Genomic DNA, 15,010 nt, shown 5'->3' with positions numbered 1-15,010 from the left:
CGTGTTCACCACTCGAATTCCAATGTCTCCGTTTTCCATTTCGCTTTTCTGCCTTTCAGACTCGGCAGCTCAACCGCTTCCCGAAATGGCCATTGTAACAATAACATCAGCAACGATAATGATAACAGAGTAGAAGCAAATGCTTGCATTGCGACAAACCCCGTCCCTCTGTGACAGCGTCGTCCATCTTCATAATGTCCACACCCCCACCCACACCAGACATGCTGCTTACAATGACGCGACAGTAAACATGGTTGTTTACAAAATTCACTCCATCCGAAAAGACAAACAAATACACACGTACACAATCAGTAATGTGCTGGAGCATATATGGTCAGTGCAGCTCTACCGCCTCGTGATTAACTGAGCCTACATAATATGAAACTATTGACTGTGCACACACACAGAGCAGAGTATATACTAAACAGAACATTGATCAGCCTTTGTCACCAGCATGTCACATTTATTTCCCACCAGCCTTCGTTGTATTGATGTGTTTCTCTACAACTATCCCAGCTGAAGTGTGTGTGTGTACTACCTCTACAGTATATACAGAACCTTTAAAATTATGATGTTTTAAAGGTTGCAGTACTTGCTGTATTTAGTGTATTTATTCGCAATTTCTGATTACGTGTTACTGTAATATATCAATGCATTAGCAAGTCAAGGTACCGGCTTTAGCCCATGTTGCCATTTGTTGATGTGAAGATATCTAAAAGGAATCTAATTTTCACCCTCCTCTAATTCTTGACAAACAGTTTATCTGTACACCAAACAACATATGTGCCCTGTTCTTAGCACCTACAGGGTGTTTCATAAAGTCAAGGAAGGATGGCCAAGGATATTACCTCATCAGTCACTGCCTAAGGACTTTCCCAAAGTGCAGCATGCTTCGAATTCTATGAAGGTCCTTATCACAAAGATTTGATGCGGTTGCATTTAGTGGATCCACATTTTTTTTTTTGTTAATGTCTAAGAACTTTGCAAACAGAAACTCTCATTTCAGTGTGTCAGTGTCTTAAAAGTACAGTGTGTAAAATTGTGCAATATTTATTGTTGCCCTCACTTCACCTTTTCCTTCCAATTGTTTTGGAGAACCTATGTAGCCTTCAGTCTACCACCGTAAAAACATGGTGGTCCAAAATGGCTGCCTCTGTAGAGATGAACTGCGCATTCTGGGTTAATGGAACAACAATTCATACGGTTTGATGCTTGTATACTTATCTGAATTCATTATATAACTATTTTAGCCACAATTTCTGCCAAATGAACACAATTTCAACTATGATACTATACATTTTACCCACTGGACCTTTTAGATCGCAGTTAGATTGCTGCAGCTCTTTACAACCATTCATGTGTGGTATTGATGTTATCTCATACAGGTTCCAGCTGATTGAAGGAGTTGGGTGTTTTGATTTTGGTCACAAGTCCAGGCAGAGACAATTTAAGCCTTAATCTAAAGCAACATTAAACTTGAACGTTGTTATTGCTGAAGCAGTAACACCATAATGGACCACAGACCACAGGAAAATAAGTGAATGCAGTGACATTATATCACCGCTGCACAAATGATGACAGTGCACACAACAAAGCAAAATGGACTTTCAGTCTCTCCATGGGCAGAAACAGAAAGTCTGCATCTGACTAGAAACAAGAGAACAGATTGTCATTGAAGGGGACGATCAAATATATAACAGAATGTGCCTGGAGCTGTTGAATCCAGTTAGCAGCCAGGACCAAATATACAGTAACATCTCATTTAAATTTCTCTCAAATGAGTCAAATGGCTTAAATACATGCAGCAGCAGCAGCAGCACAGCTCGCTATCACTGTGATCCATTTAAGTTTTTAAAAGTCTCCAGGAAGTACATTGTCAGCAATAAGTAATTAGCTTATTATTCAAAACATTTCCTGCCAAAAAACAAACAAAAAAAGCTTTAAAGTATGCCCTCACAACAGAGCCTGGCCATAATAACGTTTCATCATGAGCGGAAGTGCATTTGAAATATTCATGTGGCTTTCAGAGTTAGTTTTAGGATAAATACATGGAAATGGTTCCAGCTGTAAAGATATAAGAGACACAGAATGTCGCTGAAATATAAATAAATAATATTTTTACACTTCATTTTTCACTTGGGACAAAAAAAAGGTGCCGAGATTAAGTAGACAAAGAGAAACATCTAGAATGTAGAAATGTGATTGGACAAAACAAAAATTAGAAAACAATGACAACTATTTTACTATGATGCATCTTCCTCCAGACAAAAGAGAGTGGGAGTGATTCAGCTGTGGAGGAGGAAGGGATCAGTTGAAGGGTCATCCAATGTGTTTTGTTTAGGGACTCGTGGGAAATCAGGTGGCAACGCAGTTGGGGTCACGGGGGTCGGCGCGTGTCGTCCTGCAAAGTTCAAGGAGCTCGGCCTTCTATTGTGCTGAGGTCAAACTGCTCTGCACTCATCATCATCGAGGGCGCACAAGGAGAGAGTAAAAGGCAGTGCTGAAATTGCACACAGCCCGGTAGGCAGCTTGCTTGGTCACCCTTCAACCTTGGAAACATGCTGTGTTTGACGGCCCAAACTTGGAATACGCCCAGCATCCATGGCTGGAAATGAGATAGACAAAACAGAAATAATAATACCTCAACACTGCTGGGCAGACACAAATATACAGACTGTTCAAAAACAGTGGGAAGGCTACAAAGGAAAGATTGTCAACACTCTGGTTATGACTGTACACTTTGAAAAAAGAAGACGAAAATGTAGGTTATTCATTGTTAAATGTATAGATCCTCTGATAGAAGGAAAGACACAAACTTAGTGGAGCGGGAAAGGAAGGAGAAAAAAGGTATTGTCAAACTTAAAAGAAACAAAAAGCTAATTAGTGTTGTCAGTTACTCCTGCAGGTTCATATTACTCAGTATTCAAACCCACAGGTCTCCCTAGAACTGCTTTATTGAACAGTAGATTTTCAAACGGCAAACAGTGGAGAAGCAAGGTAGCCTAGCAACATTGAAACCACAGTGAATGACTGCATATGCCCACTGCGATGGAGCCAGGCAGTTGAAAAAAAATGACAGGAAAGAGCAACCCCAGAGAGAGTGGGATGTTCTGGCCACTGTGAAAAATACAAATAGGTTGGCTGTTTGCAGCGTTTTACTGTAGACATACGTAAGCTTTTTACAGATCTGACTCCTTTTTCTTTTTTTTTTAGCCTTGTACAGATGTAGCATAACAACACTTTCCCTCACAGGCTGCCAGGCTGGTGACCCTATACTGTGTTTTCACTATGCAGTTCACGCATTGCTCTAAATAAAAGATCGTATAGTATAGAATGTCTAGTACTGTAAACAAGTCTTAGGGCACCAACAGCTTTGTTCTATTCTATGATCTTTGGCTTGGCATTTGGATTAGAATGATGTGATTGAATGTCTATATATGAGTTTAACTCATACATGTGTATGAATAAACCTTTCACAACAGATGTTTCTCTACATGAAATAGTAGGACGAACACAGGTTTTGACACCTTCACCTGTAGAAGTAGTTTTTTTTTTTTTTTCATAAAACAAATGTTTTAAAACTGCATACGTGTTTCCCATATTTTCTGGAAGTGTTCCAGTAAGGTGATGAAGAAATAATTATACTCTATGGGGCATTATAACATTGCTAAAACCACAAGTAATCTAAAAATCATCAGTTACTGAGAGAAAGAGGTGCAAAGCTGTGGGTGCCTCCAGGCTGTCAAACTCCTTTTAGGGGCCTCAGCTCAACTGATTCAGCTGTGCAAATTAATTAGCAAGCATGGAGACTCGGCTCTGTGGACACAGTAAAATAAAAAATATGTATACATGATCAGTAACGGTCAATTTGTCATTAGGCTAACTTAAATCTTTAAAAAGTATAAAAAGGAATGATGTTTTGATGGAAAATATATTATGTCCCTTCTCCTTCTAAGATTAATTACTGCTCACTTGCAGTTTTTTGCACTGGCTGCGCATGTATAAACAGGAGAAAATTACTGTAGCTAATTATCTCGATTGGTGGCCATTTTATTGCACAGCGATCACAAGGGAGCTGTAAGATTATTACTGTGAAACTGCTCAGACTCAAGCAGGTTACAAATGAGCACAAAGAAACTGAAAATCGACCCGAGATTGAATCAGGAAATAACACAGTTCAACACCTCTTGACAGAATAGCCTGACTTAGGGGTCGGCAGTCGCAGGCTAAAATCCACTAAGTAAATCTTCTAGGCAGTTTCCAACAGCCACTTTATTAGGCACCTTAAGAAATAGGCATTGCACCCGATGTGGTCCTGTACTGCTGTCCTCCATCTGCTTCAAGGTTTGACATGTTACGTGCTAAATAACATGGTCTTGTGTTACTAAAGTTGATGTCATAGTGTTTGACGGGTTATTTGAAAAACCACTACTTGCACATAATGCTACTATTTCCTTTGGATTTATTTATCGATTACTTTATCGACTATTTATTTTCTCTTTGTGATTAGAGGGATGAGATGAATTTTCATTTCACTGACTGTACACTTCACTTGTAATGGTTATGACACTAAACTATCTAACTACACTAGTCCTGTAATGTTTCAACAGCCACTGGCCCATTTCATGTCATTCAGATTAAAGCAAATTTATTTTGCCCATGCAAGTTTTCTTTTTTTTGAAAAAAAACCTTTGTTTGAAAATGCTTCATTATGTTTTTTTCTTTGTGTTACACATTACAGATCTTATTTTGTGTTGATCCCAGAAAGAGTAGTGGCTGCCTAAGTTGCAGCTACTTGGTACTCGAATAAATAATGAAGAATTGCAGTGAATGTGTGGAGATGTCTCTACCCAGTATTATACTTGAAATGTATTCGTGACAGCACCATCTTTTTCTTTTCTATAGATGTTTTAGGTTTTATTATTTATGTACGTTTTCATTGTACAAGCAGCCCATAAAAGTTAAACATAGTGCTCCAGTTCTTCATAAATAGTCTAGATTATTTTGCTCTCGTGATTACATTTTTCATTAAACTGTCACAATGATAACAAGCAACCAATTTTTTTTTTTCAGTAAAAAGACTAATGGCTGCTTTTTGCTTTACCCTCCACTGCTTCGCTGAACGCGTTGAGTGATGCTTCCTTTCATCTGTTCATATCAAAGCCGGTCGAGGCCCTTAATTGTTTTGATAGGCATTTTTAAATTGATATATTTTATTATTATGTTTTTCCACCTTATCTGAGCTGTAATGATTTAACCCACAAAGTAACACCAGTTCCACTGGAACAAGTGCATAATTATACATTTAAGTGTTCTACTTAATGGGCTCATTTTCAAGCTGTCAAGGTCATTCGCTGGAGTGTCATTAGCAAAGAGAGGGGCCCTCTTTACCTGGGAACATTGCAGACGCTTAATGCCCAGCACTCAAGAAGAGCAGGCCATGGTTTACCAGTGCAGCTACTGACAGTCAGTCAGGATGTCATGTAACACACTAATATAGAACACGTCATGTCTATTTATGTATATCTATGTCCCCACACTTTGTGACAACCTTGTGTGTCTGAGGATAGGGTTAAAATAGTAGGCAGTGGAGGGTGGGAGGAGTTGACACTGTGAACCCCCGATGGCCTTTCTGTTGGGTAACCATGGCAACATCTAGCCCACTCGTTAATGAGGCACAAGTGAGCTGTTAACGGAATACTGATTTGGGTTTGACATCAGCCTTGATTCATATGTGTCAGGAGTTGTTGATAAAATATGCACCCTGAATTTATTTTATAACTGCACATTTATTTTATAACTGCACGTCTCTGTGCTAATGCAGCACCGTGTAGGTTATACTCAAAGTATTGGAGTAATCATTCAGGTTCATGTGCTGGATTAAAGAAAACTGGCCTACAAAACTAAAGCCATAATTTTAATGTCATTCCAGCAGTTGACGTGCAAAAGATTTATTGATATTATGTATCTACTAAGTCTTGGATTCTCGACCTTTTCCAGTCACACTCATCGTGCACATGTTCCAGTCTTCCCCGAGGCATGTCAATCCATATGCAGAAAGTCGGCTTGACATTTGTGCTGTACAGTGGGAGCTCTGGGCTCTGCTGGTACTGGTGCCATTTGTTTCCCAGATTATGTTGTTGCTGTTGGATTATCAGGAGGAGAGACATCCAATCCGATTCTTGTTGTTCTTGAGCTTTTTTTTTTTGCCTTACAGCAAGCTTGCCAGCAGCATCAGAGGCATGGCCGGAGTTTTTCACCATGGCAGAATTATTTTTGTTTGGTTCATGAACACATTCGACCTTCATTGTAAAGCCGATCGCATCACTGGTACACACAGTTTAATGTAAAAACATTTCCTACTTTAAACATACATATACATTTACTTTTTAACCTTTTCCCACAACCCCTAGAAATACATGAAATGAATAAAACAGTATAAAAGCCATTTTTTGTGAAAGCAAAGTCCTGGCTGAGCCTGTGCCCTTCACATGTTCCAACACGTATGAATTATTTATTAAGGCGCTGGGCACAATGGGTGGTAGGAGCATCAGTGACTGGCACGGTAATGACAGTGCCTGTGCTCATCCCAGAATGCCGTTCTCTGATTGGTGACCTTACTTGAGTGGCAGAGGTTAGCAATGCTTACTCCTTCTTGGCTATGAGAATGGGGCCCTCTTCTCTGTGTCTGTCTGTGTGTGCAGCGCTGCTTCACAGAATCCAAATTAAGCAGGGTCTTCCAAATTGCTCTCTCTACCTGCCAGTGCAGCGCCGTGCCTCATGGTGTAAATGATTAGCACGTTAACAGCATAGTGAGGGGACTAACTTGCTGCTCCAGACCCCTTGTTAAAGCAGTGAAAAAGCCTAGCTGTGAGCTATAATTCTTTGCAGTGGCAGCTAATGAGTGGATTCTACGGTGGGAAGGTGACAGTAATAAGTACAGACGTTATACCATCTTAACACAGGTACTGTATGTCATTAGTAATGCACAAGGTTAGGATTCAGAGGCTGATGGGTAGAGAAGTATTTACATGTAATCTAATCATGTGCTGGCTTGTCCAATCTTTGACAGTTGCTGCAAATTGGTGTGTGTGTGTGTGTGTGAGAGTGACTTTGCTTAATGCTGATGGTCTTTATTAACAAGGGAGTGAGATGAGCTGCCTGTTAAGGCTGTGCATCGACAAGAATTTGGCAATATGATGCATATCGCGATGCAGCAAGCAGTGACGATACGATATACTGGGATTCTACAAACTATTTCTCCCCAAAAAATATTCAGTTTCAAGAAAAACTCTCATAGTAAAAATGAGTGAGAGCGTGAATTGGCCAAAATCCTACTGTCAACAAGAGTTTGGAGCCTTTAGTACAACACGAAACCACTGTCAGAAAACTGTTGACAAGAATATTGACATGGATACACAGTGCTTTCAAAAAATCAATACAGTACCATACCATGAATTGTTGTGATATTTTAGTGCATAATAAATATTTTCTTACACCCCTTTTGCCTTTAGGGCCTATGTATCATTTTATGTTTCACTACTAGTGCACCTTTTTTATTTGTCCACTTGCAGATGACTCGGCAAGTGAAAGTATCATTGAAAGTATGATTTGAAAGTAATTGTCCGTAATTTATAAAGTAATAATATTTTAGAGCTTCTTTACTTTTAATACATCCTATACATATGGTACATGTGTATGTAAGCATTGTCTGTACATTTATTATGTCACAAACATGCAAAGAAAGTACTGAAGGCAAATTTATTTTCAGTTTAACAGAGACAACCATAGAGACAACACAGGGCAGCTACTGTGTTCTTCTCTGCCTGTGGTTTTGTTCATCCAATTTGTCTCCAGTGAAAGCCCACGGTCTCAAAACAGAACGACAATCACAGAGACATGCATCACATACGCACAAATTCACATTTCTTGGCCCAGATCTCTCCCCCCTCAGTGCATGCAGGATGTTTTAGCACCAGAGAGGAGTTGTCTAAATGATAATTACTTATGAAAGGTTGACTTGTGACTATATCAGAGGGGATAATTCTCCACTCAGCGTTGAGCAAGATTAGGGGCGGATCTTCGGGATTTATCACTCAAGGCATAAGGATTAGCGCTGCGGTGAAGTTTAAAACAGAATCACTGGCGACCACATCCTTTTAAAGAAATAAGAGGAGCTTATATCGGCTAAAGCCATTATCACACGAAGAAAAGGAAGTTAATCAGCTTTTTTAACACTAATTATTCCTAATGAGGATTAGTTTACAAAAACACATTAAAAACAATATTCTGAGACCATTTTTCATAACAGTTTGACCCGTTCTTTAGACCCACAGAACACCAAAGGTCTCAAGCACCTAAAACTGCATTTTAATGGTGTTTTTGTTGGTACTTGATGTAATTAAATCACACTTCCATCTGTATCACACCTTTGCAAGTTCAGAGAGGAAATTAAATGAAATTGACTCCTTAATGTGCGCAGTCAGAGGCTTAGATCGCCTAGGTCCACTATCTCATTCACAATGCAAAGTAAATGCATGGATAATGGGTTTAGCTGGTAAGATATGCTGCTGTTACAGGTTTATCTGTGCTGCAAAGTGCATTTCATGGCATTAGTCGAAGGCCAGACAAAGTATGAGTCATAACTCAGATATATGTAAATACAATTCTCAACTTTGTAAGTCTTAAAGTAGCACATGTTTAATATCTTCTACCATAAATAATTAAAAGGGAATCTCTTTCTGATCTGTCTCCATGTGGTCAGAAATGTATTTCCACAAAAGCTAAGATGGGATTTACTCTCCCCTGCTCGTGATAATCTTTTTACATATTTTAATCACTTTCATTCTTGTGTTTCACTGAATTTAAAACAGAAATGTGTCTGCTGTCCTTCCTCTACCCTTGGAAATCAGTGTACTAAATGGTAATGTTGGTTGTGAGCTTGGGCAAGCGAGCTATGTTTCCAGCTTGGCTGCAGAAAACAGGTGCTGCAGTTCAGTCAACATGAAGAAAATATATATACATTAACCCAGATAATATAAGGAGACTGGCCCTGCTGCTGCAAGTAAGCATCATGTGTATCATGGCTGCAGCTTAAAGCCAAACAATGATACATTGGATGAGAAAATGTCATTGAGTCAGGGGGGCCTATTTTTGCACATGCTATTATCGTCTGTCGCAGAGTCAGAATACCATATAGTCCTGTTAATGCTGCAAAATTAAGTAATAATGTCCAATGTGTAGGTGTAAATACCTATCTGTTGTGGTAATAAGCGTAGAATGGCTGTAGAAAATGAGCTGCCAATACCTAGTGCAAGAAAGTATTATGGCATGGAATGATCTGTCAATAAGATTCCATCTTGTGATTCCTGTGTGTCCAAATGACTGGAGTGTCTTGGCCACATCTCAGTGATAACTCAAGCCTAATTGACAGGGAACTACGCTGCCCCCTGGGGCTCAGGAGGGCTGAATAGAGATTAAAGAAGGACGTGAACGAAGGTGAGGTGTGGGAATGAGGTGTATCTGGTGATGGGGTTTGCAACGTATGAGGTGATGTGCAAGGGTTTGCTGGTCAAGTAGAAGCAAGAGCCAAAGCACTGTCACGTCTCTGCTTACCATCTCTGCTGGCCCTGACAGCAATCCATTTGAGGGCCTCCTGGTGCTAACAGAGTGCTAAAACCCAATCAAACGGGCAGGAAGGGAAAAAAGCAAGACGCTCAGGCCCAGCCGGCTTCCACTTGTGTGAGCAATTCACCTCTGAGTGACCCATTTAGGTATCTTAAATAAGCTGTGCACATCACGAACAGCAGAAACGCCACACTGGGGGACCTGACTGTGTCAATAAAAGTGCTTTTTAAAATCCAAGAGATCTCCATGTTTGTCTTATTCAAGGTCAAACGAGGACATTGATATTGATATTGATATTAACAGAACACAACCAAGTAGAATATTGTTGTTGTTTTTCACAGCCTTGCATGTTCTATGTTTTATCTATTGTGATAGTGCTTCATTAATATGGCCTAACTGGTTTGTTGTTAAGCAACATCGTAATGCACAAACCTCATCACGAGAATTGAATCTCAACATGACTAGTAAAGATATTTATGTAGAGAAAGCACAAGAGCACAAATCTCCGCCAAGGCTGCATAGTTTCCTACAGTGTCAAAACGCTTTTCTATCTCACAAGGATCTTTTTTATTTATTTATTTATTTTAATCCTAAAACTGGACATTCTGAATCAAGTGTGTGACATGAAGTCAGGCAAATGAACACAAGAAGTAAGGATGAATCAATGTATTGTTTTGTTTGTCGGGGACAGTGCATCTTCATTGTTGTTTCTGACAACATGTAGGTCAGCCAGAAAGGCTACTTTTTAATCTGCTGTCCTGCGACCATACTATGTAAACATAGTGCTTAAAGGCAAGATGAGATCTTACCACTTCAATCCTTTTTGGAAATGTCAATTCAAGGACATTGATCAAGTGTTGTGCTTGTACAGTGGATAGAAAAGCACTTTGCCATATTAAAAGTTAAGTTGAATTCATAACCTTTAGTTGATCTTAAAAAAAGGGGGCCATGACATTTTGTTTTTCTATTTACTTTGCATGTTTCTAAAATGAAAAGATTGATTTCAATGTTTTATCCAGTGCTACTGTGTATTTGCCATGACAGACCGATTGCAAACCAGTGAAGGGTGGAGATCAGAGCAAAACCATTTTTCAACAAGTTATTCACCTCTCCAACGGGTTTACAATGTTTTACAAAAATCCACACTTCCTAGCAGCATCACTGCGTAGACCACCTTGAAGAGGCTGCTCAAGGTCAACAAAAGATCAGAGGAAATTATGCTGCTGAAAGTCTAATCAGATGACATCTGTCAGCACTGTGCTGGACAGCTTCCACTGGCACCGCTTTGATTGTCCTTATTCCCTTTGAAAGATTCTGTGAGCACGTAATGAGCTTGCACTGGGCAGAAGAAGCCCTTGTAAGATGGGCTTTACTGGCATTGTTTTTTCTCTTCCTGGTCCCTTGTGTGTTGCTGCTTTAACTCAAAAAACTGTAATTAATATTTCCCCTCCATTGTTGAAGAGAAGAAGGCCACAAACCAAAAGAGGGAAGTGCCAAACTGGCCATCTTGCCAACTTTTTATTTTTTCCTGGAAGAGAGTGCTTCTCGTAAAAACCTGCCCAGTGGTGTTTATAAAAATTATATGTTTCTCGGCTCAAATTGTCCCAATTGTTTATCGAAGAAATTACACATTTTTCCTATAGCCTTACAAAAAAAGACAGAACCTCTTCCTCTTTCTCAAGCAATTTGTCGTTTTGTCAAGAAAAAGAGTATACATTTTTTTTCTCTTAAATTTCAGGATGTGGGGGATGTGGGCAGGAGCACCAAAGAATCATTACAGTCAGATGGTGTATGAAAATGGAGAGCCCTGCTGGCAAGGAGGATCACGCAGTGCCACAGTAAGTACTACGTGTGTGTGACACAAAAACGTATATAAACACACTCACACGTAACATGTGTGTGTGTGAGAGAGAGAGAGAGAGAGAGCAGAATAAACCAGTGAGGGAACAAAATGAAGAGAGACTCTTAATGTGGTGATGTGCCAAGAATTCTGCTTTGACTTAAATTCATCCTGTACGGTGGCCCTGAAGACTCAAGATGAATGCAAAAGCCACAACGGAAGTCAGCACTTATGGGGTTTTTTTCGACAGTATATCGGGGGCAGTACTGCTGCTGGCTGGTGTGCAGGTGTACTATTAGAAAGCAGAGTAACAGGCTGAATGGAAGACCAAGAAGCAGTTTTGGTCTTCCAAAATACCAGCAGTACACAATAAAAGTACTTTATACTACTTATGCATGAAGTTTGTCCAATAAAATTGAAACCATAAACTACTAATAAAAGTTGTGGTACTTCATACTACTTGTGCATTAAGTCCAAAAAAACTGAAAGCATAAACTAGTCGTAAAAATTTCAATTGTTTTCAATACCATAAAAAAAGACAAGATGTTCCTTTATTCGTCCCATATGGGGAAACTTGCATCGTTACAGCAGGCAAAAGTCACAACAAGGTAGACAGAGAAGAAAAATTAGAAATAAACAAAGGAAATCCGAGTATTAAATATGTTATGCAAAGAAATGTGCAAGACGAACAATACAAAAACAAGAGGAGCGACTATAGCACAACATGTCATTTAGGAGACTCTTTTATCAAAGTAAGTGCATTTAAACATTTGGGTACAAATAAGAGCTAGAAGTAAGCAAGAGCTTCAAGTAAACCAAACTATGAAGTGCTAGTCATAAGTGCGATGTATACATTTTTTTTTTTCGTCGTCGTCGTCTTAGTCGAGGTAGAGTCGGAAGAAATGTGTTTTTAGTCGGCGGCGGAAGATGTGGAGGCTTTCCGCTGTCCGGATGTCGATGGGTAACTGACGCGTCACTTTTTTCTACATCGGTGCTCTACAAATCCAAATGACCACATTGAAATCTCGTGAGAAGTGCCGATATGCAAATTGATGATTGATTGTACTATAGAAAACCCCCCACAACTGCTGACTTCCGTTGTGGCTTTTGCATCCCAGTCCTTGTTTTTAAACTCTAAACAAAAAGAAATAAATAAGGAAGCATCAAATCCCCAAGCCAAATTACAAGCCAACACAAACTATTGTCATTCACTTCTTAACTGCAGAGTTTTTCTTGTTTTACATCATATTTGTTTGTTCTGCTTCTTTTTTCATTGTTTTTCTACTGTGATGGCAAATGGTGTATTAAGTGTATTGCCTTCTATATTTATGTTGTCTTCCTGTGTTTTCCCTCCTCTGAACCGTTTTTTTTCACTAGTGATTCACAGGCAATTCAATTTCACTGTCAAAATATGTTAGATTACAGTAAATAAAGATATACAATGTTTTTAGAGTAATTGTTTATCATTTTGACGTTTTCTCTTTATTTCTACTTAACTCTAGCCTTGTAGGTCGGGTTTTAAACTTGAAAGCTTGTATTTAAACAAGCGTTCTCATGATAAATACATAATATAATTTTGCATAATTTACATATCATCATTTAACAGAATAATTTCACACATAATTAATTCCAGTCACTTATAATATGTCAAAATGTAAAGCTACTGTGAGAATTCTTTGAAGTGTTGAGCTTCATTTGTGGTAGCTCGGCTTTATTCTGAGCTAACAGCTGTTGTTGAACCGACAGTGTTACTGAAATGGACAATATTCGGACTCTAACAGTCATATATGAGGTTTGCATCAATTGGGGTACATACAAAATAATTGAATTCTCTTCACTGATAAAATACTGTTCCAAATAAATGTTTCCTTGGAGGTTCTAAAAGGAAGAACAAAGATAATTTGATCATTTTTGGTGTGCTTGGACCAGCTTTTAGAGATTCCTTCTGAGAGTTTGTGCTGCCAAAATGATATAGTTTACAGTTTAATATGAGGTGCTTACTGTAATCAAATACAGCACCTTGTTTTTACCATAAACAGTTTCCTAGAAATTATTCTGGATAATCTACAAAACACAGTCAACTGTTTTCAAATACCCACTGCAACAGAAAGATTACCAGTGTATACAGCAGAATGAGAACTTGTATAAAACTCGAGGTTTTCTCACCCAGTTTGCTTTTTTTTTTTTTACACAATCAAATCCTGTGCATGTGCACTTGAGCAGTGTGGAGTGTCAGTCAGTCAAAGAAAGATGTTTTGTCCAAAGCCATAAGATGTAAGCTGATTTGCTTTTCAGTCCACGTTGATCTTTATGCTTAATGCTGCATTCTCCTGCAGCTCCCCCGCTTTTCAGGATTGGCCACCTCCCTCAGTCATGTCTGTGCCTTTCATTTATAATCTTTGCGTTAGAATTTGCTCACTTAAAAATGTAGTGCATTTAATCATCTAATTTTCTTTGCCTGGCCCCCTCTCTTCATATCAGAGTCCAGTGAATGTCGTCTGTGAATGTATTCATACCAACCAGAGGCCCCCCTCTGAAAAGACTAAACTGAATTCCTTTGATGCGACCTTCTAACCATGTGCAGTCGGCATAAATGAAGTCTCGTCAGAAGTCAACGCTCATTATATTTGAAATGCTGAACCTCGTCTTTGGGTAGTGCTCTCTCTTTCTGCTCTGTAACACACTTCTCTCTTTATACTTGACTAGTGGGACCAGTGATGTATTGTTTCACTGGTGGATATCAAGGTAATCCAAATTCAAGCAGTGTGCAGTGTATCTCAAGTCCACGGGGAAGAGTGAACTCAACTGTTTCATTTATTAATTGAATTGGAGCTGCTGGACTGTTGCTGTTACATGTGAGCAGTGTGTTTAGCTGTAGCTGTGGCAGATGAGTACGTTTGAATTAATGTTTGTTGGGGAAAAACAACACAAGTATATTCACAGGCTAAATCCTCAGTCTTAATTTGTTAAGTAGAACCCTTATTTGTGCTTATTTATTCTAAGACGGATCAAGAGACGCCAAGAGTTAATTGGTCATAGAAATTTTAAAAAGGGAAAACTTTTTTTTTTAGTATAGATCTAGTGCTTAACACCTTTATCCTACCTTTTCCATGTGCAACTCAGTAGTGTCTTTCATTAGACCCACACTGCCTGGGAAACATCCACCTCCTTCAGACTCCACTCTTGGTTTGACCTTACAGTCTCCAAATTCGAGTATAGATAACCCAGATGACATCACATCACCTGGATTATTTACTTGAAGGTGACAAAGCTGTCCCAGATGCTACTGAAAACAAAATATAGAACGTTTGTTTGTTTGGAATGTAAAATGAATCTGATCAATTTAACGTTTGTCCACCACATATGGCTCGATATTCAACAATAACCATTGTTGAATCAACAATGGTTATATGGATAACATAACATACTGTAAGTGAATGCTTTGTTTCACCACGTGAAATGCCTCCATTTTTAATCAAAGTAGGGGAAAAAAAACAAATCACCACTTGTACCAGACTCAGCACAGTAATACCTGTCAAGTTT

General features: G+C 39.0%; 1 protein-coding gene across 1 annotated transcript in view; it reads left to right on the top strand.

The window, feature by feature from the left end:
* LOC122766985 (glucosidase 2 subunit beta-like) overlaps positions 1–15,010 on the top strand; it is a 124,022-nt gene that overhangs the window by 106,156 nt on the left and 2,856 nt on the right. The window contains exon 14 of the mRNA XM_044022277.1: positions 11,366–11,465. Coding sequence (XP_043878212.1) covers positions 11,366–11,465 — 100 coding nt within the window. The remainder of the gene's footprint in view (positions 1–11,365; positions 11,466–15,010) is intronic.

The sequence above is a fragment of the Solea senegalensis genome, linkage group LG3, assembly GCF_019176455.1.
Source record: "Solea senegalensis isolate Sse05_10M linkage group LG3, IFAPA_SoseM_1, whole genome shotgun sequence".
Taxonomy (NCBI): Eukaryota; Metazoa; Chordata; class Actinopteri; order Pleuronectiformes; family Soleidae; genus Solea; species Solea senegalensis.
The sequence above is the reverse complement of the archived record's forward strand: the minus strand, read 5'-3'. Positions and strand labels throughout refer to the sequence as shown.